This window comes from Rattus norvegicus, chromosome 6 (assembly GCF_036323735.1).
Source record: "Rattus norvegicus strain BN/NHsdMcwi chromosome 6, GRCr8, whole genome shotgun sequence".
NCBI lineage: Eukaryota > Metazoa > Chordata > Mammalia > Rodentia > Muridae > Rattus > Rattus norvegicus.
Genome location: NC_086024.1, coordinates 97,723,699 through 97,748,648, shown reverse-complemented (window position 1 = coordinate 97,748,648; position 24,950 = coordinate 97,723,699). Strand labels below are relative to the sequence as shown.

The following is a 24,950-nucleotide window of genomic DNA, read 5'->3' as shown; positions in this document are numbered from 1 at the left end:
AACACTTGGAGCTGACTAGCTACCTTGAATCCTTCAGGCCTCCACAGACTGAGGACAGGTCACACTTGACATTCACCTCTCCAGGGAATTCTTCCTGGGACAAGCTCTGCTTATCCTGGAAGCTAGTGGGAGCTGGCGTCCATGCTAATGATCTAAAAACCTGGTAAGTATCTAGAGATGCCATTGCACTGGCTGGTTTTATGTCAACCTGACACTAGCAAGAGTCACTGGGGAAATTGAGAAAGTGCCTCTGTGACATGGGGCTACAGCAGGCCTGCAGGGGATTTTCTTAATTAGTGATTGATGTGGGAGGGCCCAGCCCACTGTAGGTGGCACCATCCCTGGCTGGTGGTCGCGGGTTCTACAAGAAAGCATTCTGAAGGGCTGGAGAGATGATGGCTCAGTGGTTAAGAAAGCATTCTGGGCAAGCCATTTTGAGCAAACCAGTAAAAAAAATCTAAAAGTCTGCAATGGCCTCTGCATCAGCTCCTATCTCCAGGTTTCTATCCTGTTTGAGTTCCTGCCCTGACGTCCCTCAGGGATGGGCTGTTTCCTGAAAGTATAAGCCAAAGAAACCCTTTCCTCCCAGCTTGCTTTTGTTCCTGGTGTTCTATCACAGTGACAGTAACTATCTAAGACAGTGGCCATGGCCACTCTGATGTTTTCCACAAGGCAGCTTGCATCCCAGCTTAAGTGAGTTCTGGGAACCCAGCTGTTTTTGGGAAGACGGTTCTGACTTTGTGAACGCCACCTGCAGTGCAAATGAAACCCACTAGCCACACAGGAAATGCCTCTCTTTTCTATGAATATACTGCCAATACGGCGTCTTTGTACTAACCCTTCTCCATTCCTTGGCTAAACTTAGAGGTATTTAATGTTTAGAAAGCCAGAATGAATAGCCTATCTATATTTTCTGTGCCTACTGGAGTACACGGCATAGCACTTCCCAATACAAACTCATCTGAGATGTAAAAACACAAATTTAAAGACAATTTTTAAAAAATTCCTTAAAATTTTCAAAAATATCTCTTTGATTCTCAGAATGATATTATCCAACCACACATTATAACCAGAGGGAAGAAAATGGGGATTTCAGATGAATAATAGAATGGGGACAAAGTGCAGACAAAATCTAACAAGTCCTCGCTCAGGATATGCTCTGCCCAGTGCAGTGGCCTACATGGAATGGGCACCCAAGTAAACAGTGACACGAGAGCTCATGTTCAGGAGACACTCCACGGTCCACACTCTTTCAGGCTGCACTGATAGCAGGGGTGAGGGGACTACACTGTGAGCCAATGGCAGAGTGCCACCAAGACACAAGGACTCACACCTACAGGTCACATGAAATCAGTCAGGGTGTCCCCTTCTTGTCTTCTTTGTTGTTGTTGTTACTGCTGCAGTTGTTGTTGCCCTGTTGTATGCATACACATGCACCCACGTGTTGGGTTATGAAGTGCATGTGTGACTGTAGGGCTTCCCTCCACCATTCTCTACCTTGCTTCTTGAAACAGTCTCTGACTGTACTTGGAGCTGGCTGTTTGGTGAAAACCCTGGCATCCCCCTGTTTCTGCACTCTCCCTTAGCACAGAGGTTACGGTGATACTCTGCCATGTCCAGGTTTTCTATGGGTGCTGAGGATTGAACTCAGGCCCTGACCTGGGGCATGGTCTTATGCACATTTTCTTCTTCTTTGGTTAAACTGCATATAGAAAGTGAACCAGAGATGGGTTAAACATTCTGCCCTCTAGGGAGAAAATGTTCCCAGGGACGATGGACTAACCCTTTGCCCTTGAGTAGCATGCTGCTGTCTTGCTCACGGTTTAGATTATAAAGATGTAAGCCCTGGTGTTACTTAGGGTCATGTGCTCCCTCTACACTCCAGGAGTAAACATTGCCCACTGCGGAGCAGTGGCTCCCTAAGACTCACTCCTCAGAAATCAGCTTAGCCATTTACAATATGGAATCCATTTAGATTGCAAACAGGAGAACAAACTCGGCAGGCAACTCATAAGTTAATTAGCTCAGATTAATTACATTACTCTACAATGCACATGGGTTTCAGCCTAACACGTACATGACGCATGTGACTCACTTGTTAACTTAAAAAGAAATGCAAACAGAAAGCACTAAGACAGACTTACAATCAGAAAAACTCTTGTTTAAAACCAGAGTAAATACGGGTTTAAAAGTGGCTCTTGAGACACTGAAAAAGAACCCAAGCATAGTAACAGCCTCGGCAGTGCTTAGCTATGGTGACCAGGTACAGTGTTTTTTAAAGTTAGAAGAGCTATAGGAAACCAGTGCCAAATACAATTTTGCCTTTACTTTTATTATTCCAAAAAGGAAAACCAGCACAGGTAGCATCTATAGTCCTCAGATATGGGTAACAATTGATAACAGGTCCCTTAACAGCTCTGGGCCTTTATTTTCTCACGTGGAAATTATGGGACAACTAGGGAACCTTTTAGCACTGCTCAGTTCTTTAAAAAAAAAAATACTATCTATCTAATTACTGCTTTTGAAAACACTACATATTTTCAAAATACTACAATTTTAATTTTATATTGCTTTCTTCCCTTTTAAGGATTTACTCAAAAGATAGGACCAAAATGAATGAGGAACTGGAGGGCTCCTGTTACTAGTCTGCAGTCCATCAACTGAACAGCAAGATTTAGAACTGAACTGATTCTATAGACGTGCTTCAGCAGGGGTGCAGATTTCTCTATATTTTCCGTTCCCGCAATTCCATCTCTTCTTACTTTCATTTTCTCTCAATTTCTTAAGACCCTTCTCATAATGTTGGTCTTTCTGAACTTGAAACAGAATAGAAATGCCCCTTACATTCTAGACACAATGAGGAGAGAGTGAAATTACCTTTCCAGGTAATCCAAAGGCGAAGAGTCCAAGATCTTCGTAAGACGTCACAGCTGTTATGACAAAGTACAGGTGTTACTTCACACAAACTTTTTGGGAAGGTTACTTACTTCACTATTACAAGCTAGGCACGGTGCCATTCCCAGCTTCAGCCAGTGGGGACAGCAGTCGCTTGGAGCTCAGACATCCTGGATGGGGGTAAGGTAGGAAGAAGGCTGAGCTCTCTTGGCAGCTTCCTACAAGGCCTTTGAGAGTTTTTCCTTTTTGAAATGTTAATTTCCACTCTAAATGTAACCCACACGCCTAAGATTTAGGTGTTTTTGCAGAATGTGTCTCTTTGACAAATAGTGATGGCGTTTTCCTTGCTTTAAAAAAAAAATCACCAAGGGGGCTGTAGAAATGGGTTAGGATCAAAGCACCAATTTGATTCCCAGCACAACTCTGTAACTGGGTTCAGGGGATATGGTGATCTCTTCCGGCCTCTGGGGGCACAGAGATGTGCATGGTGCACAGAGATATATGCAGGAGAACTACTCACACATACAGCTTTTTGTTAATTCCTTAAGGATTCATTTTATTATATTTCTCTAGTATATCTCACATTCTGATTCTCTTTCTTTCTTTCTTTTCGTAAGATTTTATTTATTTTATGTGAGTACACTGTCACCATTCTCAGACACACCAGAAGAGGGCATCCGATCCCACTGCTGTGGTTGTGAGCCACCAAGTGGTTGCTGGGAATTGAACTCGGGACTTAACCGCTGAGCCATCTCTCCAGCCCCTGATTCTGTCTCTTAAATGTCCGTATTAATGGCTATTTTATATTCTTACTAAGTTTCTAACTACAGACTGTAAGATAGCAGCACTACCAGCTTGCTAATATGTAACCAACTAAGCCATTTATCTACACATCTGCTAGCTCCAGTCTTGTAGGCCATCAAGGGGAGACCTGTATTTCTTTAAATGTTCTGAAATATCAAAAGCAGGAAAAAACATTCAGTGTTATTTCTGAGATCTAGTGGCTGGGGCCTATCCACCTTACAGTCATGGACAGACGTCTAAACTTAGAGCAGAGGTACCAACTTTGGGAAAAACCTTTAAAGATGCCCGCTCTGTATAAAGCCAGAGTCTACTACAATAAGCAGACATCGGCAAGTCCAGACTTCTATATGAATCAATGGCCTGATTTCCTGAGAACACCTTGTTTGTCTATACAGGACTCGTGTACTTGGATACACACTATCCAAACAGAAACTGCCACCAGCAAGAATTTCTCCATATGGGACCTGAAGTTAGATGAGGTAGGACAGCTGCACCCCACCTTTAGGAACATCTGCCTTTGCAAGATGATACTATGTTCACAGTAGAAACAGCACCTTCATCCTACAGTTGGGGTGGGGTGCAATACATTTTCTTTTCTCTTCATAAGAGTGTTAAATTACATTCTCATCTCATTGTATTCAAGAAGTGTGGTTATTAAGTACAAAAGAAAATGAAAAGGCTTGTGAGAGAGTCACCTTACACTCTGCCCTGACGGCCGTGTGTTCTAACCGTGATACTGCTGCTCCGAGGCTCAGTCCGGGGTGCATAAGGCCTCGGCACTTACACTGAGGAGAAGCAGGCTGGGAGACACTAAGGCTTGGGGGAGCTGTATATCCTTTCTGTTAGTCACGGACTAGTTAAAGGCAGTTTTAGTGCATCTCTTAGGACAATGTGGGCTTTTTCCAACTGCCACTTGGGAACAAGAACAAAACATCTTTTGTATGTTCAGGATGAAGAACATTCAGGTACATAAAAACGAGCATTTTAGAAATCTCAGGTGGTTTTCCATACAGTAACTACGGAATCAGAAAGAAAACAGTGGGATAGTGAATATAGAGGTATTAACAATTAACAAAATCTTCCTGTTCATCTATTGTCAAGATTCAAGGGACGTGGAAACATTTGTGAGTGATACATCTAGTTTTTAAAATGCACTTACATTTGAACTGTGAACTGTAGCACACACATACAAGTTAATATTGAACTGAGAAGACATACTTTATCTGGGTAGGCCCTTCACACAGGCCTAGGGAAGCCCACACAAAGCCCAAACAAGTGTCTTGTTTCACCGTGCCTCTTTCTCTTAACCTTGTGCTCAAAGTCTGTATTAAAAATGTCATTTAATAAACTCGAACTCCAGTTCATACTGGCTTGAACAGAAATTGGTTTCTGCACAGAGGCCAAAGACCAAACCTGAGGTGTGGTCCCTTAAGCATTAAGAAGACTGGGCTGACAGCCACCACCTCCGGCAGGGTGATAGGGACCTGCGCATCATGGCTCAGACTTCCATCATTGCCTAAGAAAACATTTCTACGGTGTCAGTTGTTTTTTAATCACGTTATCAAAATTGCCTGACTTAGATGCCTTACAACTTGAAGAGCAAATTCCTGACTTCCAATAACCGCCCTGCCCTCAGCCTTTCCCACTTTGGCCTCTGTCCAGTCAGAGGTAGTGGTAGCTCGTCAGCAGTGCTGACCACGCTTACTGTCACTCTCAGTGACATCCACACTTACATCATGTTAGATACAGCTGTGAGCTTCAACTGCATATTGAGTGAATTCCTCGACATTCCACAAACATGCAATACTGTCACGTGTAACACATGTGATACTGAGTTAAATGGAATTAAACAGAATGACTGTAGTGAGGCACATAGTGAGACAAACTTATAAAGGTGAAGCAGAGCACAGCTGACAGTGGAGACCGAGGAGAAACGCGCAGTAAAGACCCAGTTTTTATGACTGGCCTTCTTGTGATGATCTGAGCATTTGATCCGTACCTTGTTTCAAGCTTTTTTCTCTACCTCAAGATGACTTCTAGTAAAATTCACTTTCATATTTTCTATGATAAATTAATCTTTCCCCTTGGGTCAAGTTCTTTTGGGACCAAAATTCTACTCTCCTCATAAATAAAATAGTTTACCATTTCATTAATTCTCTTATAATACCATAGATTATGTTCAAGAGTATATACGCTGGATAATATGAACAGACTACGGCAACTGAAAAAGCTCACACCAGAACATGTTTTAAAATGAAAATAAATAAGAAAAACATTTTTTCTAAGAACTTAAAGCAACGAGGTTTTCCAGTGTTACACATTGCTTTTCAAATTACCTATTTTGTATCTGTTTGTCAGTATGTAAACAAATGTTTGTTTGCTTCATTTTTGTGTGTGTAGGGTACTGGATTCAAGGGCTTTACATGCTACATACGCGTTCTACATTCCAGCCTCGTTTTAGATTTAAACAAGGCAAAGTATGAACTGATTGCATATCTGGGAAACAGGGAAAGCAAATACTAACTGGCAACAACAACAACAAAAAAAAATCACACTGAAAAATCCTAAAGGGAACAGGTATCTCAATATCAAATTTAAACACTAAACACGTATTCTACATTTTAAAAGTTAAAATTCAACTGTTGCTTGTGCCAGAAAACACAGGGAATATAACCACTTAATAAGGACAGTTTTAGCTGCAACTTGTGAAGTTTTGCAATCTCAAACTTGCCCTTGGTTCTACTATTTCTTCAGTCTCATAAAAATATCTCTAAGTACCACAAAGTCCGAAAGTGAAAGAGGAAAGGCCTGGGGCTTTTGGATGGGGGCGGGTGCAGTGCTCCAGCCCTAAGTGTAGCTTTCCTCCGAAGGTCTGGGTCCTGATCAGCTCTGTCACTGTCATCAGGTCTCTTTTATGTTGCAAAAATTAGAAGCACTTTCCCCTGCCTGAGACATCAGGAATATGAATAATGGCTTCTGGCTTTGCTTTGAGGCTTTGTAAAAATGAAATGTGGACAGAGCCAGCCAAGTGCTTTCTCCACATCTCAGCGTGTGAACTGAAGCAACTCCGGGAAACAATTCCCAATCTCTCTACAATGCTGGTGAGAATCATAAACTGGACTGATGGTTGGGATGCAGTCTGAACAACGACCTTTTGAAACATTTGACCCTGGGAGATTTTGTCCTAGGAGATAAGAGTAAAACCATGGAACTCATAGGATTTAAATTTAATTTTTTTTTTAAATAAAAAAAATTTTTTAAAGAATTATTTATTTTATATATGACCACGATGTCCTTGACACACCAGAAGAGGACATCAGATCTCATTACACATGATTGTGAGGCACCATGTGGTTGCTGGGAATTGAACTCAGGACCTCTGGAAGAGCAGTCAGTGCTCTTAACCACTGAGCCATCTCTCCAGCCCAAGCCCATTTATAATAACAAGAAAATGTCCATATTATTTTAAGTGGGAAAAAAAACCAGGATTCAAATACAATCTATGAAGCAGACACATAAATTGTGAATAAGTCTCTAGTCGCTTTTCCTTGGCTTTCTGCATTTCTGAGAAAAGGAGAGCAAATGTGTTACGATGACTTGAACAGCAAAAGTAGAACTTTATTTTTAAGAACTGCAATGCCACACGTATTGGCAGAGGCCTGTAATGTCAGTCAGTTGTAAAGCTGAGGCAGGAGGGTCACTTGAGAATAAGAATTTGAAAGCAGGCAAGCAACACAGCAAGACTCCCCCACCCCCGCCATGCTGCTTCCAAACAAAAACCCAAACAACACTTAAGTAGTCCATTTTGTCTAGAAACCTGAGAGTTGGCTGTTAAACTGAAATTCTGTTTATTTTTCTAGTGCTATGTAATTTGTTGCTCGATTTACAAGCAAAGGAATTTTTTTTTTTGTTTTTCTTTGCTTTTGGCTCCTTCATAAGTTTTACAGCATTACGAACATGAAGAAGATGTTTCGGAGACACAAAACTAAGTGTTGATAAGCAATGAGAGAGCGGCATATCCCTACAGATTAGGAATGACATCATAACTGTAACTGATGCAGTCTCTACAAGTCACACTTGGGGCAAACCTTCGTAGAGCTGAAGCAATCACTAACAACGTACTTTAGGAATCATTTTTTATATTAAAAGCAATCAATGCTGTGTTCTGAAAGAATGGAGAGGCTGTACATCTTAACCAATAAATGGGGAGTTTTTCCTTAATGCACATCAGGCCCCAGGCTCCTGGCCTCCACAGTAAGAACTGGAAAGCTGAGAGCTGCTTCTCATGAAGCGGTGGTGCGTTCCAGCTAGTTACTCCAGTGCCCTGTCTGCTCTGCATTTTTCCTCAATGAAACAGGACAATTAATAAACTCTGGTCACGGTGTGAGCCCAAGTTTCAGCAGAAGCAATATTATCTTTGGATCTGGATTGAGGGACACAAGTTATCCAAACACATTCAACTCTCAGAAAGTTGGCCGTTTGCAAAGTACTCTTATTATTCTGAAATTCTTTTCTTTCTTCTGTTTTCCATCATTTTCTTCATGTTTTTTTTTTCCTCTCCCTAACAGGGTATGGAGGGCATTCAGTTACTGAATATTCACTAATTTTAATACTACTTCTGATCTTTCTTAACATACACTTCACTGTCACTGTGCACTGATCATGACAGGCCAGCAATCTTTCCATGCATTAAGAGAAAGCAGAATGACAGGATACTATGGCGTTCTTTCAGCTGGCAACAGTCTGCATACTGCATGCATAGGAAGGTTCTGGATTCTCAATTTACTAGTTGGCTGTGCAGTGAGTAATATCTACAGTCTCAGCCATTATTGGATGCACTGGTTTTCAACCATTGAACTCAATCTATAAATAGTATGAACAGTGTAAAAAAGAAATGCTATCTTTAACAGTGTAAGGCAGCGGTTCCCAACCTGTGGGTTGTGACCCCTTTGACAAACTTTTATCTCCAAAAACATTTAACTCACAGTTCATGATAATAGCAAAATTACAATCATGAAATAGCAATGAAAATAATGTTGTGGTTGGGGTCCCACGGCACGAGGAACTATAGTAAAGGGTCTCAGTGTGAGGAAAGCTGAGGACCACTGATGCAAGAGAAGAGAATGCTCTATGGGAAGGAGAGACCGGAGGGAAAGAGCTTTCCAAAGTCAGTGGAAACAAAACCAAGATTCTGTATAGTCTGTAGCTACACAGGAAATGACAGCCATGAGCTACTGAGTAGAAACGGAAATCAGGAGAGGGAAGGGAAATCTGGCGCACCTGAGCTAAGACTTTGCTGATTACAATGAAGAGTAGACAAAACCCCTCAATGAAGAGGAGATTATAATTTAAACATTGCAAAAAGAAGTATAGCCTAAGACTCACGGTCCACACTTATAAGCATACACTGGGTCTATAAGAAATTGTTATTTTAGCCAGCCATGGTGGTGTACATCTTTAATCCCTGTACTTGAAGAGACAGATGGATTTCTGTGAATTAAGAGGCTAGGGCAGTCTATATAGTGAGTTCCAGGACAGCCAGAGCTACATAAAGAGATTCTGTCTCAAACCAACAACAAAAATTTTATTTTACGTGTCTGATTGTTTTTCCTGCATGTCTGTCACTGCACTGTGCCTGCAGAGACTGGAATAGGGCATCAGATTCCCTTGGACTGAATTTACAAACTGTCAAGAGCCACCCTGTGGGTGCTGGGAATTGAACCCAGGTCCTCTAGAAAAGCAGCCAGTGGTCTTAACTCCAGAGCCCTCTCTCCAGACCCAATGTACATTTCTGATGAAGACAGCAAATGAGGACCAGTGAGAAGGTTCAGAGGGTGTTCCCTCCCTGGCACCCATGTAAAGCTGAGAGGAGAAAACTATGAAGTTGTTCTCTGACCTTTATGCATGTCCCGTGCTACACACACCCATACTCAACACTCACATATGCATACACACTATCAATAAAAATGAATGTTTTAGGAACTCACATCCATTCTTCCCTACCCAACAGCAGAAAGTTTAGCTTCTGGAAAGAAAGTTCTTACCCTAACATGGGGTAAAATGATGACCATTGTACACACAATCTAGCCCAGGGCTGCTCATGACCAATGCCAATGACCAGTGCCCATGTAGCTCTCTGTCAGATAGAGAGCTGTCTGTGTGCTGTGGGATGTTCAACAGAATCCCTGGCCCTAACACACTGGAGGCCAATAGCATCATGTCCATCCACCCCCATTTCTGGGCACGAGAACCAGAAATGTCTATAGCTATTGCCAGATGCTCTGGGGGAGAAATCACACCCAGTCAAGAATCAGTAATAAAAAGCAGGACACACCAATTCACTGAAGCTGGCTCAATAACTGGTTCACCCAGTTAATTCTGAGTGCATTAAATTATGCTCACAGTTCTAAAAAGAAATAGAGGAAAATATAGTGTGTACCTGACTACCTTTCCAAATAAGCAGATGTTTGCAGAGAGTTATAAGGAAACACACCCTGGTATCATCTCCTTCCCTTTCAGTTCTGAGTCTCTTGCATCCCAAATAGAATGCATCATGCCCTAAAAGTGATTCAAAACCCTCCTAGGACACCCAGACCAATGCTGGGCAGAATGAAATCAAAGAAGCCCCAGGGGTCAGTTTTCTTAGAAATGCTATGTTGATGTTTATCATATAGAAATTCATATTCTATTATAAACTACATGCGGAAAATTTAAAGGTCATTTTGACTACTTGTCATTTAGTTATTTTGATTCAGGATCTCAGTCTGTAGGCTGACTTTGAACTCTTGATCCTTCTGACTCAGCCTTCTGAGTGTGGGATTGCAGGCACACGCACTTGCCACGCATGATAAATTTTAACAGGAAATGTGATCTCTCCACAGTTGCAATGCTTCCACTCAGTCAGTGTCTATCTCCAGCTTCCATCAGATGTCCTCTTGGATATAAAAGCTGTTCCCAGGAAGACAATCACCACACAAACACAGGAAACTCTCTTAACACTACATGTGCAGCTTTACCAAACACTTGTTTCTAAAGGAAAAATCACACTGGCAATGTGTTATTCCAATGTCGTGGCATTTTCTTACTGTAAGCCAGGTTTAGTACATGTAACCAATTATTACAAACCTGATGGCTTCAAAATCGGAAAATCATTGCTTCACAGTTTAGAAAGACAGAAGTTCAAAATTAGATTCACTGAGTCATAATCGGGGTGCAGCTTGAGTCCCTCCTTCTGGAGAGAACCCATTCCGAGCCTCTTTCAGCTTCTGGTGGCTCTGGGATTTGTGCCCAAGTGTTTGTGACCTGTGTGAGGCCACTCTGTACTTTTCTCTTGTCTGTGAACTTCCTTTCGTGACACATGTAACCGAATTTAGAGCCTGTCAAGACAATTCTCCATTTCGACATTCTTAGTCACTTCTGTAAAGCCCCTTCTTTTAACATATGACACTTCACAGGTTCAGGGATGCGGCTGGCTTTTGAAGGGCAGTATGCAGTATGTCAGGTAAGCTACTACACACCTATGGGAATTTCATAGCAGACAGGAAACAGCATCTGGGAAATATCTGGTTAAAAAGATGCTACTTGGGTGTGGTAATACACTCTTAAATGCCAGCAATCAGGAGGCAGAGGCAGGAGGATCACTTCAAGTACAAAGTTCGGCCAGTCTATGTAGTAAGCTCCAAGTCAGGGCTCCATGGAGGGCTGTCCATCATTGCTAGGAGAGCTAAACCATTCTGGAAATCAGTCTGGAGGTTCCTCAGAAAATTGGACATTGCACTACCTGAGGACCCAGCTATACCTCTCCTGGGCATATACCCAAAAGATGCTCCAATAAATAACAAAAACACATGCTCCACTATGTTCATAGCAGCCTTATTTATAATAGACAGAAGCTGGAAAGAACCCAGATGCCCTTCAACAGAGGAATGGATACAGAAAATGTGGTACATCTACACAATGGAATATTACTCAGCTATAAAAACAATGACTTTATGAAATTCATAGGCAAATGGATGGAACTTGAAAATATCATCCTGAGTCAGGTAACCTAACCACAGAAAAACACACATGGTATGCAGTCATTGATAAGTGGATATTACCCCAAATGCTCAAATTACCCTAGATGCACAGAACATATGAAACTCAAGATGGATGACCAAAATGGGAATGCTTCACTCCTTCTTTAAAAGGGGAACAAGAATACCCTTGGGAGGGAATAGGGAGGCAAAGTTTAGAACAGAGGCAGAAGGAACACCCATTCAGAGCCTGCCCCACATGTGGCCCATACATATACAGTCACCAAAACTAGATAAGATGGATGAAGCAAAGAAGTGCAGGCTGACAGGAACCGGATGTAGATCTCTCCTGAGAGACACAGCCAGAATATGGCAAATACATAGGTGAATGCCAGCAGCAAACCACTGAACTGAGAACAGGATCCCCATTGAAGGAATCAGAGAAAGGACTGAAAGAGCTTGAAGGGGCTTGAGACCCCACATGAACAACAATGCCAACCAACCAGAGCTTCCAGGGACTAAGCCACTACCTAAAGACTATACATGGACTGACCCTGGGCTCCAACCTCATAGGTAGCAATGAATAGCCTAGTAAGAGCACCAGTGGAAGGGGAAGCCCTTGGTCCTGCCAAGACTAGACCTCCAGTGAATGGGATTCTTAGGGGAAGGGTGGTAATCGGGGGAGGATGGGGAGGGGAACACCCATAGAGAAGGGGGAGGAGAGGGGTTAGGGGGATGTTGGCCTGGAAACCGGGAAGGGGAATAACAATCGAAATGTAAATAAGAAATACCCAATTTAATAAAGATGGAAAAAAAACTTTTGTTTTAAAACAAAGAAAAGGGGCCAGGAAGATGGCTCAGCAGCTAAAAGCACTGGTTGCTCTTCAGAAAGAACCTGGGTTCAGTTCCCAGCACCTACACAGCAGCTCACACTGTCTGTAATTCCAGTTCCAGGAGATCTGACACCCTCACACAGATTCACAAGGAGGTGGAGCACCAATGTGCACTAAATAAATTAAATAAATAAATAAATAAATAAAATTTTAAAGAAGAAAAAAAAAGAAAGCAGAGTTTATAGAAACATCTTTTTTCCACCAAGACTCCAGTAACCTTCTTCAGGAGGAGGGAGAGAAATGAACTCAAAACTTTATTGGAGTTACAGTCTCTATCATGTTCTCTAAAAGAACCGAAACTCTTTGGACAGAACAAGTGGTAGATTCCGTTATCTACCTGGACTTCTTCAACCATCCCAGAGGGTCTCTCATTCCCTGGGTAAATCCTCTTATATTCTTCAGGATCTGAGACTGGTCTTCCCTCCAACTTTCTTCTTTACACCTTATTCAGTAACAGTAGTAAGTTACCTTGGATACATTGGGATATGCTTTTTGTCTGCCAGCTTTTTCAGCCCAGTGATCTAGGAATGTTTCCTGATCTGCCCTTCCAACAGTACACTCTTCCCTCCACACTTGCCCCAGACTTCTCACCCACCTAGTCCCCGTATTTAGCACACTACAGCAAGCATCTTGCTCATGTACCAGTCTCTGATTATTTCCGTATTCCTAACAGATAAAAGAATGCCGAAGCAACGAACCTCTATCCTAAGCTTCAGAGCTCAGACCACTCCACCCACAGATACTTCAGAGTCCACATATTCAAAACTGAGCCACCTCTGCCTTCTGTGTTCCACTAATGACCCTGCTCAGTGGCCCAAGTGGCCCAAACCAGCGCTCCTTCGCCTTCTCTATCACTCCGGCATCACTGTGCTGACTGTGCACACTGCTTAGCCCATCTTCCCTTCGTTTCTGTGTCGCTTCTTGACTCTATCATCCCTGAGACTTCTGTACCAACCTAACTTCTCATTTACTCAAGTTCTGGTGGTGGATATTAGAGCTGGCCACCGTGCCACGGATGGATCCTGAGTGCAGGATGGCCTTCTGTGAGAAGTGCAATGGTGCTCAGATCTGCTGCATAGCTGCTGTCCTCGGAGCTTCTGTTCCTTCTCTGTTCCTCATTTCTGTCCTCATCTGTGTTACTCCTGAATTCTGGCAAGAATCCTCCACTCTTAAACTGCTCATTACATAAGTCTACTGGAGGGACTGTTTCTCAGACATCGCATGTATGAGGTGTCATTACTGAAACTTGAGTTTGACTGGGTATGGAATTCTAGATTAGAATCATCTTTTCCAAGAACTGCAAACAGGCAGGTATACAGTCCACTTCACAGCTTCTACAGAAGTAGTAGTAAAGACTGCTACTATGTCTTGATTTTTATCTCCTTGTTTGTACGCATGAGGTGTGCATGTGTAGGGTGCTCACACCGTCTGTGGGTGCTCGCACCTCCCCATAGGTGCACACACTGCGTGTGAAAGGCAGAGGAAGCTGCTGGGGGTCCTCCTCTGCCATCTGCCTTGTCCTTGGAGGCACGGTTTCTTGCTGAACCCAGAGCCTGGGCTTTTTGGACAGGCTGGCAGTTATGGCCACCCTGGCGCTATGGTCTAAGCTTTCCCAATAGGCACCTCTAAACAACCTCTATCCCTGCTTCTCTGTTTCTTCTGTGTAAACTTTCAAGATACACTCTTTACAAACCAGCTTTCCCATCATTTGCAATACATTTAGTGTGAATTATTTCACAACGATATTCAGGAAGGAACATTTTACTGTGGAAACTTGTTTTCTTCGGTTACACCCGCTCTTTTGTGTTATTCTGATGCTAACTTTCTGCTATTCCATTTATCCCCTTCTGTGCACATTCTATCATTTGCATGTTGGTCCCTTGGACTGCTCTAAATTTCCAGTGTTTTTTCTTTCATTTTCAGGTGAAGACAGGGCACATTCAAGGTGGTATGGTGATAGTCTTTTCTCTCATGTTTCAGGCTGCTGCTTCTTCCTGTGACAATCTCTGGACATTTCTTTAAGTGCTCCCATCCAACTAAAGGTAATGCTATTTTATTTTTCCTTTCCTTCCTGAGCTTCTCTCCTCTTCCTTTTTTTTTTAACTTGTTTTCTCTAATTTCTATGGCACTTGTGGTTTCTGGACACCTTTTGGTATTATTTTCTTATTATTTTACTTTCGTATTATTTTGTATAGATGCATTATTTCAAATCTCAGAGTGCATGTTTCATTCTAGATTAGAAGAGACCTTTGTTTGCTGTTCCTTTTAAAGAACTATTTCCTTTTTTTGCAATTGTAGTATAGTGACATCACTCTCCCATCCCTTCCCTTCCTCCCGTTCATCCACTCCTCCTTCCCGTTCAAACTCACCCCCTCTTCTCCATTCATTGCTGTTACGAGTCATGTGGTATGTGCATATACACATATATGTTTAAATACACAAATGCGATCTTCTCAGTCTGTATAATAATACTTTTATGAATGTTTTCAGGCTGATCATTTGGTACTACAAAGTCAATTGGTGTGTTTTTCCTTGGCAAAGGCTAGTTCTCCCTCTCTCCGAATTCCTTAGTTGCCTGTAGTTCTTTATGTAGGGATGAGGCCTTGTGGGCTTTTCTTATTAGTTTTTACTCTTCAAGTTGTTCCTGTATTATTCTCTCTCACCATTGCTTTTCTTTAACATTTTATTTTTAGATTGTTGGTAGGGTCTCAGAAAAATTAAGAAAGTAGAAGGCTGTGATATACCTTCTGCCTCACATTCAATGCTATCTTCCTGCTATAATAAACAGCAGCACATCTGTTATAGCGGAGGGGCTCTGACCTGCTGACATCACACAAAACCAATCCTCAGTTGACATGAAGGCTCCCTTTTGCCACTATACAGTCTATGGATTTTGATGAGTGTATACCCACCATTATGCTATCACATGGGACCTTTCCTCTGCCCTAAATATTCTCCTGTCCAGTCATCCTTCCCCCTGATCCCTGGTAGCCACTGACTCCTTTACTCTTCATGGTTTTGCATTTAACAATGTGTCATACAGCTGAAGCCAAATCATACACAATCTTTTCTGGTTGGTCTCTTCTTTCTCTTAATTTTGTATATTTAAAGTATTCAATGTGTTTTGATATACATTGAAACTATGATATTCAAGGGAATAATCACACCCATTCCATCTTTCTTCCTTCCCTTCTGCGGATTATTCTCTTGGCAAATTTCCAATAAACTTGATATTCACTACAACCAACGTGTTGTACACTGTATCTCTAGACTCCACATCCTGTGTCCCTCAATCAAGAACTCCCCATCTTCCCTCCCTCCCCCAGTATTCCTGGTAGACAGTTTCAGTCTCTTTTTTAACTACCTTTTTTAGTGTCCACATGTAAGTGACAACATGTAGTTTTTCTTCCTGTCTGCCTTATCTCACTTTATTGTTATCCTGATGGCTGCCCGGCTCCTCCGTGCTCCCACCACTGGAAGACTCCTCCTTTTAGCCCATTTGTAAAGGCTGGATAATATTCCAATATACATATACGTACTGTTTCTTATCTATCCTCTTCAACTGAGAGACACACACGGTCTTTCTGTATTTCACCCCTGTGAATAATACCACAACAATAAAGAGCATAGATTTCCCCGCCAGGGTCTGCTTTCACTGTCGTGTACTCACACCTGCAAGCGGAGCTGTTGACGCATGTGGTTTCTTTCACCCAATAATTTGCCTTATGAATCCTCCATGTTGCTTCAGGGCCTGGTGGTTCCTTTCTTATTAGTATAAAATCATTTTCTGTTGTTTCAGTGTCACCATTTGCTTGATCATTCATCTACTGAAGGGTATTTGGATACTCCCCAAATTTGGTAATTATAAAGAAAACTGCTATAAACGTCTTATATACAAGTTTTGTGTAGACCAAAGTCCTTGGATAAATGCCAAGAGGAGTAACCCTGCTGGATCCTGTGGCACAGCATGATTCTGTAGGAATAAACAACCAAGGCCTGCGGTCTCCTTCCAGGGTGGCTGAGAGGACAGTCCCTCTTGTTCCCAGCCTTGCCATCACCTGTGGGGACACTGTTCTGGATCTGTCGTCTGTGTATGCTTTCGAAGGCATCCCACTGCTGTTTCTGTATTTCCTTTGTGGTTGTTTTAGCACAAATCACTCTCTGCACTGTCTTGCACCACTTAGCTATCTGTTGACAAACTGTGTGGCTCTCAAAGGATAAACAGAAGCTCCGACTTACGAGTGACGGGTTTAGTCACAGGAAGAAACCATGTCTTTCTTGAAAGCTCTCCCCCCCTCCCCCCGCCCCTTGTTATTTGTAGTGGGAGGTATTTTATTTTAGGCAGAACGAATTCTATAAAAAGCACTCCTTCAATCTCTGTGAGGAGATGGCCATGCCAGCTTTCTGTTAATGGGCCTCTTCCTCGGCCTGCACAGTCTCACTTGAGTTCGGCCTCCAGAAAGATGACTCAGAGTCAAATGCAGAGTTCCCTTTTACTTCCTCTGGAAAATAAGCTTCAAGGTTTGCATGGTGGGAAATGGCACACACTATGCATGACTTGGGGTTATGACGTGCAAGATTAATTCTAACCAATTGGCTATGCAGCCTGGAGGAAACCATTTGATTTTTTACTGTCTCCTTTTGCCAAACCTCTACCGTAGATGACAAAAATCTACCTGATGCAGTTGTTAGAAGGTTACACATGTCAATCTCTTAGGACACTGTTGAGCATACAATCAATTTAATAAATGCTGTTCTTAAAGAGGCTAGGGTTTTCACCGCATGAAAGAAAGTACCTGGGAGCTGGGCATGGTCAGACATGCCTTTAATCTCAACACTTAGGAGACAGAAGAAGGTGAAACTCTGTCAATATGAGGCCAGCCTGGGCTACATAGGAAGTTCCAGGCTTGTCTGGAGAGATGGCTCAGCACTTAAGAGCACTGGCTATTCTTCTAGAGGTCCTGAGTTCAATTCTCAGCAACACACATCACGCTTATGACCCAATGCCTTCTTCTGGTGTGCAGACATTCATGCAACAAAGCACCCATAAACATAAAATTCATAACTAATAAAGACAGACAGAAAGTTTCTTTCAGACCAACCAGAAATACCACGCTAGTTTGAATGAGAATGCCCCCACAGGCTCATTATTTGAATAATCCGGTTAATAAAATTCTTTGGGAAATATTAGGGGGTGTGGCCTTGTTGGAGAAGGTATGTCACTGGGTGACAAAAGCCCAAACCAGGCCAATTCTTTCCTGCTGCCTGCAGACCGGGATACAAGCTCTCATCTACTGCTCCAGCACTTTGTACCGTGACCTGGGGCTTGCAGAGTTGGAAAACAGTAAAAGATGTGGCCGTAATATAGACAGTGAACTCATGGGTCAGAGTCTGGGGGAATGGAAGAGAAATGAGACTCCTGAAATTACAGATGTGCGATAAATACTGCACTGTCATTACACCAGTGGCTCTGAAGGCACACAATGGTGATGACGCAGCGTGCCAGAGCGCAGTGTGCGCAGTGACGCAGCGCGCAGTGGGGAGGAGGAGCCAGAAGCAGTACAACGCCCCAGAGCACTCAGCCCCATCTCACATCATCTGAGGGTGATGCGGAGCCAGAGGAGGGAGGGCAATTGTTCTAATCCCAGAGCGTAAGACATGTTTTCACAGAATGGCCAGCAGCCAGGGCTTCTGAGATTACATTATGTCTAAGACCTTGCAGTCCTTTGAGATTCTGTCCCAAAGAGAACTCAGAAGTCACCACAGATCTGACATCTTATATTCATGATTTTGCTTCATTCTTAGAACAATCCTGGGAGGAAAGTGTTGTCAAGACCATCACATGGGTCAATAAGGTAAGGGTGGGGCATATGGCATCTTGACATGCCTCCTCAGGTCCCAAGAAAAGTCCCCACAGACAGACCACAACGCTGCCTAAAATGTCAAGTAAGACATTCCATGTGAAAAGATCCTTTCCTTTTATAAACAGGAAGTTTTCTCTTCATCTTTTAACCACACACAACAAACAAACAAACAAAACATAAATGACATTATCTATTATAAAGATTTCAATTCTTTTTCTGACCAGTGATTCTAACTTGAACATAGGACCCCCAAGGCAGCACACCCCATTCTGCGGTGTCACAGAGCGGACTGAGAGAGCGCCTACCTCCACTGAGCACCTTACGGGGGCTGAGGAGTCAGTGTAGCAGGGCAGCAGTGTGAGTGGAGAGCCTTGGAGAGGTTAGTTCAGGACCCAAGCAAGCTACAAAGCAGAAGAGAAAAAGAAAGGAAAACAGATGTTGTCACTTCATGTGCCCCACAGTTAAAGAACAATAGTGTCAGAATATTAAGGTTAAATGATCTGAAGGATAAAATTAATGTATTTTTAAAATTCTATAAATTAAACACTATTCCCAAATAACTAAAACAAAGCTGACTGCTGCACAGTTGAGTAAAGTCTTAATCTTTAACAGCATTGTATCAAGAGAATCCATCACAATGCTGGAAGAAGCGTCCTGATCTAAAGAACCTTTTCCAAGTGAAGAAGGGAAATCATAAGACTGATATTCCTGGCAGGATTTACAAATGCTCTCTGAAAGTATTATTATTCCTGAGTTCCAGAGGCTCTTATAACAGCTACCTTACACTGTCTTCTGTTTTTTATCAGTCTGCCCAGTTGCCCTGACGGCAGAGGCATGCACTGGGAAGCCTGCCTGTCATGTCACCCAGCTGCTGGTAGAAGTTGCAGCTCTGAGCTCTGGATCCTATGTTCATTAAACAATAACAAGGTAGGGATATCTGATGCACAGACAAGGAAAATAAAGTAGAAAGGTTGTTTTAGAACTCTCATCTCAAGAGTCAAAATCTCAGAACAATATGTTTGTGGCTCTCATTTGTTTGGGCCTAGAATAATCCCACTTTAAAATGGTGTATGTATACTGCTTCTGAAAGTCTGAAAGCCACAAAACCAGTGAGAACAAAGTGAGCTCCACCATGCACAGATAACGCTTGTGTTGGATGGCAACACAAAAATAAGAGAGAGTTGGTGATAAAAATGCCAGCTTTCTCTGGGAGGCGCTGGGGCACACCTTTCATTTCCACACTCAGGAGGCAGAGGCAGATGGGTCTGAATTTGAGGCTAGCCTGGTCTACAGAGCTAGTTCCTACAGCTAGGGCTACACAGAGAAAACCTGTCTCAAAAAACAAACAAACAAAAAAAAAACCATTGGCTTTTGTCCTTAGCACAAGAAAACAAAACCAATCACCATTAATGATAGATGTTCGTTGGAAATTAGACTCTTGGGGGTGTCTGTGGTGCTGGAGTTCCCAGCCAGGGGCTTGTTTGTGCTTTCTAAATTCACATGCTTTCGCTGAGCTATACCTTGCCTCTCACACATCAGATTGGCGACATTCACTTCTTATGCAAGTACTAACTCAGGAGGCTGGGTCAAATGAAGCAGCGTGGTGTGATACTCACCTGTGTGGATGCACATAGCCAGCAGGAGATGGACTGAGTAAGAAGCCAGGAGAGCAACTAAGAGCAGCAGGAAACTAAAATATAAAAGAACACAGTTACGGCCCCCAACCTTGTTTTTATGTGATCTTTCATTTCTTCAGTTAGATGTTCCTAGGGACTATCTCTAAGTAGCAGAACTACAGACATTGAAGAAATCACTGTTTTGCATTTACCAACTTGTACTTAAGTCAAAATGAAGTGTTTTTAAAATTAAAAGAGAAATCAGAAAGAAATAAACTTTACTTAAAATACAACTCCTCACTTTGCACGTCTGCTGACTGTATTTCAGCACTCAGTGATCTAAATATCCCCCTTTAATGACTAATTTTTCCTGTTCTAAGCCTCACTGACTTCCTCTTGCTCCATTTCCCCAACTCCCTCCCCTTCCAGTAATGCAGACCCTTTAACCATGGCTTTCCCTATAATATAAAACTGAGATTCCTGGGCTCTGTGGAACACACACCTCTTTCCAGCTCAACCCCCAAACAATACAATTAACACATTTCTAACAACACAATCTAAAAACCCATGTAAACACCGTGAAAATAAACAGCATAAATAACCCCTGCTTATTCTCCAAAAGATCCTGGCAAGGCAGGCTTCCAGAAAACCCAGGTCCCCAGTGTACCATACCAATGCACAGAAGTTCTTTTTGTGAGTCATTGAATACTTACTGGTAAGTAGCAAGCAGTCAGGAAACTGACAGAGACCTCACAAAATTACAGTCTGACACCAAAAGGGACATTTAATTTGATGCAGCAGGCCCACTGTCAGTGATACACACATGCATGGAAAACTCCAGCACATAAAACATGACTTTCTCAGAGAGCTTTGGCGGGAGTGACATGGAGCTCTCTGATTATGGGCTGCCTAGCATGCTGCATACAGTTTTTAAAATTGCTGAGCTTTGAGCACATCCCACAACAAAAGCAAAGTGGGCTACTTTAAAACAGTTTTGCTTATTAAGACGTTTGGGGAAAAGGGAGGAAACTGAAGTGAGACTTTGCATTTTAAATTGTCTTCTACTGACTACACAAGTCCAGGACCTGGTGCCAGATGTTCAGAGATCTGACTCTAAGGGACTTCATGGCTGAGAGCAGAGATGGACACCAGCCATGGAAACCAGGGACGGCATTAACAAACATACAAAGCTATGTGGACAACAGCCAGAAAACTGCCCTGGGTAACTCTAACACATGACAACAGCCCCCACGTGCTCACACCAGGCTCACTGAAGCCCTGATTAGCAGTTGGTGACCAAATTAGGAAGGGTTAAGAGGCATGTCTTGCTCAGTGCTTTGTGTAGGTGGATGAGGAATGTAAGCTCTCAGCTACCGCTCCAGTGCCATGCCTGCCTGTCTGCCACCCACCACACTCCCCAGCTACACTTCCCAGCCTGATGACAATGCTCACCCTCTGACCCTATAAGCTGCCTTGGCCATGGTGTCTAGTCACAACAACAGAACAGTACTAAGACACTGGCCCATAACCAACTCTTGAAAATACACAGGGCATAACGTTGGGCTCCATAATGTTAAAGAAGTCTTATTTATTAGCAGCAGAAGCCAGGAGAAGGATATTTTATTTATACTTTAAAAATGGCTTCTAACTTGCATAACTGATAAGTTTTGATTGACATTGGCCAACCTGAAAAATAAGCTTGAATAAGCGGCTTTTAAAAATTATAAATTGTAGATCAAGTATTTTCTCTAAAAGGAGATCAGCCACATTTTTAGATTAATAAAAATCAGTGTCAGCCCTGTACTGCACAATGATATCTGGACTAGTAATAGAGTCTTGGAGACAACATGGCTGTCCTCATGGCATCGGGAACACATTACTCATATTCATGGTGAAACTGGGAAAAGCAGACTACTATGTTGCCAATCATATAAAGTGCAACACATGCTTTTACATCTAATGTCGGTTATCCACTAAGAATAAATAATACAACCCTCGGTTCCTGCATTTTTTATACTATCATAAAAAATCATGATTTCAGGGTACGCTTTTTATTACTGTTGCTGTTGGCTTGTTTTTTGAAGTAGGGTCTCACTTGAACTTATATGGCTGAATTCCCGATCTCCCTGTCCCTCCCTCCCAACTTCTGGGACCGGTCCTTCAGGGGCTTCAGAAAAGGCTTTCTTGTCACAGTCAATGCAGCTGCAGGTGTGTCCTGCTCCCTACACACCTTCCCCAGGAGCAAGATGTGTAAACTGATGTCAATGATCCTGGTTCTCAGGTAGTGAGTGTACTTACGTCTTAGTTTTAAAGAAAAAGTTAGAAAGGAAAATATGAAAATAAGAGTAGATTAAGTTTAAAAAGTGTATAGAATAAGGGCATAAAAGAAGAAAAGTTTTATATGGTATATGATCTGTTTGTTTTTAGGCTATTAGAACAAGAATCAGAAAGTTAAAAAATGAAACAGAAGGCCCTTAAAACTACTTCTCTGGCTCCTCTTAGCACCATGTCCAATCCAGGAACGGGTTTCCTCTTTCACTGAATCTTTTGTGCATGTTGATAAACAGATACCTTTATATTACAGCTGCTACTGCATTTACTGTACTAGCATGCAGAACACACTGCATTAGGTGATTTTTAGGCCAGGAGTAACAGGCTACACTGCATAGATATGCAGAAGGCTTTATCATCCAAGTTTGTTTAAGTATACTCTATAAGGTTCACCTCAAAACAGCACTGTACCACACTTCAGAACTATTAGCCATGGTTACTCTATTTGGTAGCCTCCCCACCTTTTGGTTAAACAATAACAATTCCTAAAATAAAGTACCTTGTTTTTTTACATCCTTATCCTCTGTGCCCTATGGACCCCATTAATGGCTGACCAGGAAAGGTGCTTATCTACCACATGACATTCTAAACACATACCTTATCTCCAAAGCTTCCCCTAGCAACAACCTGCCCAAGAGGGAAAATTTTCAGTGGCCTTCCCTTTCTTTTTTGTGCTCTACAACCACCATAGCCTGTGAGTCAACAGGTTCTGATTCTTACACCAGAGTCCCGCTTTGCAGGTGCTGTTTGAAATAAAGCCCATGCTATCTTACAGTCACAGGTTCCCTTCTTGATGTTTCTACAAGAAAGCCCATCCCCTCAAGCAAAGCATGACTGTATGTAGCATTCCTCCAAAACAGGCTAGTTAGGCTAGTTAACAAAACAGCGCTAAAACCTCGGAAATAATTCAACTAGAAATTGTAGACCGGTAACTTCTGGAATCAAACGTGATGATAAAATACGAAAGCAGGCCTCACCTAAATCCAAGGATACCCGTGTTAGCCATCACATAAGCCAAGCCAAGGATGCCACTTCCCATGATGGCGTTCATCACATTAAAGACGGAGAGACCAAATGAAGCACCAGAGGATCCCTGTCTGCGAGGTTCCTGTAAACACACCATTTAACCACATTAAAGGTCTGATGGAGGAAGTTAAAGTATGTCGAAACACCACTGACAAATTATGGAGCCCTTCTACAAACTTGAGGATTTGTGTAAACCAGGACATGGCTACTTCTTTTGTCCACGTAACACAGTCATTTGAGAAGAGGGAATCTCAAGTGGGAGAACGCCCTCAAGAGACTGGCCTGTAGGAAAGCAGGGGTGGGGATGGGGGGGGGTGGGGAGGCTATTCCCGATTGATGTGAAAAGACAGCTGTTTTAGGTGGGAGCATCACTGATCAAGCCTTCCTGGGGATGAAGGAAATCAAACTGCACAAGCCAGAAAGGGCAAGTCAATATTTCCTCTGTGACCTCTGTTTCAGTTTCTGCCTTCAGATCCGGGCTCTGACTTCCCTTCAAGAAGGACTGTAGCTGTAAAATGGAATCAACTCTTCCCTTCCCAGCTTGCTTTCTGTCATGGTTGTTATCACACCAAGAGAAAGCAAATTTGGACACAACACTTGTTCCTTTTCCTTCAGTTTGACCTGTTGATGCAACTCAAGGAACCTAGTCTTCCAGGAAAACTACCCCCTTCAGTACAGGGCCCAGGCTACTTTCAGTAGGAGCCAAGACCTTGTGACTTCAAGAGATCAAGATAGGGTAAGCTCGGGGTGGAGACTGGGAGAAGGAACAGGCCTCAGCTCACGTGCTTCCTGAAGAATCCCAGTGTCAGCATGGAACTTCTGTCCCTAACTCTTCCTCCCCAAGTACTAGGACCGCAAAACAAACCTTTTATTTATATACCCAATGAATTAAGTCCTCCCAGCAAGAAGTATGATCAGGAATAGCTTACAGGGACAACATAAGCAAAACCTCAGCTGTTACAGTCCAGAGATTCAGTTAAAAAGAGGAGTGCCAGGACTGGAGAGCAGCTCTGAGTTAGGGTGCTTTTCTAGCATGCCCAAGGTCCTGGGCTGGACATTCGGGGCCGAAGAGGGTGCGAGAGGGGGAGGGGGCGCTTGGGACACAGCCCACTACACCGGCTTTAGGTTAAGGACGACCCATGTACACATTACCTGAGACCTCTCCTCGTCTTCACTTACAGGGACTGCTGTATTAAAGTGTCTACAGCTCACCTTTCCCTTCACCCCATGATTAAACCCAGAAAACAAACATCGTGTGATGTTCTTACAAAGACCTCACAGGTCTAGAGGGTTTAAACAGAGGCGACAAAGACACAAAACAATCACCCCGCCGGTGTTCCAAGCCTCACTGTTGACTGAGTGCTCCATGCTGCTACCACATTCCAAATTCGGCTAGGGTCAGCGGTTCGGGCCCCTTTCCAGGGTCAGTCCCCTCCAGTCCAGGGCTCTTCTTGCAAGCTCTGGAGGATGCCGAAGCGCAGTAGCCCAGCACTGCCAGCGAAGCCC

The 24,950-nt window shown here is 42.8% G+C and overlaps 1 protein-coding gene across 16 annotated transcripts in view; it reads right to left on the bottom strand.

Moving 5' to 3' along the window:
• Slc38a6 (solute carrier family 38, member 6) overlaps positions 1-24,950 on the bottom strand; it is a 90,869-nt gene that overhangs the window by 65,746 nt on the left and 173 nt on the right. For 13 of the 16 annotated variants that reach the window (XR_005505476.2, XR_005505475.2, XR_010052064.1 and 10 more), the window contains 3 exon segments: positions 23,396-23,526; positions 20,088-20,161; positions 2,878-2,930 (listed from right to left, as the gene is read on the bottom strand). Coding sequence is in view for 8 of the 16 variants with exons in the window: in NM_001013099.1 (NP_001013117.1) it covers positions 2,878-2,930; positions 20,088-20,161; positions 23,396-23,526 (258 nt within the window). In the remaining 8 variants the exon portion in view is untranslated. 16 annotated transcript variants of the gene reach the window in all.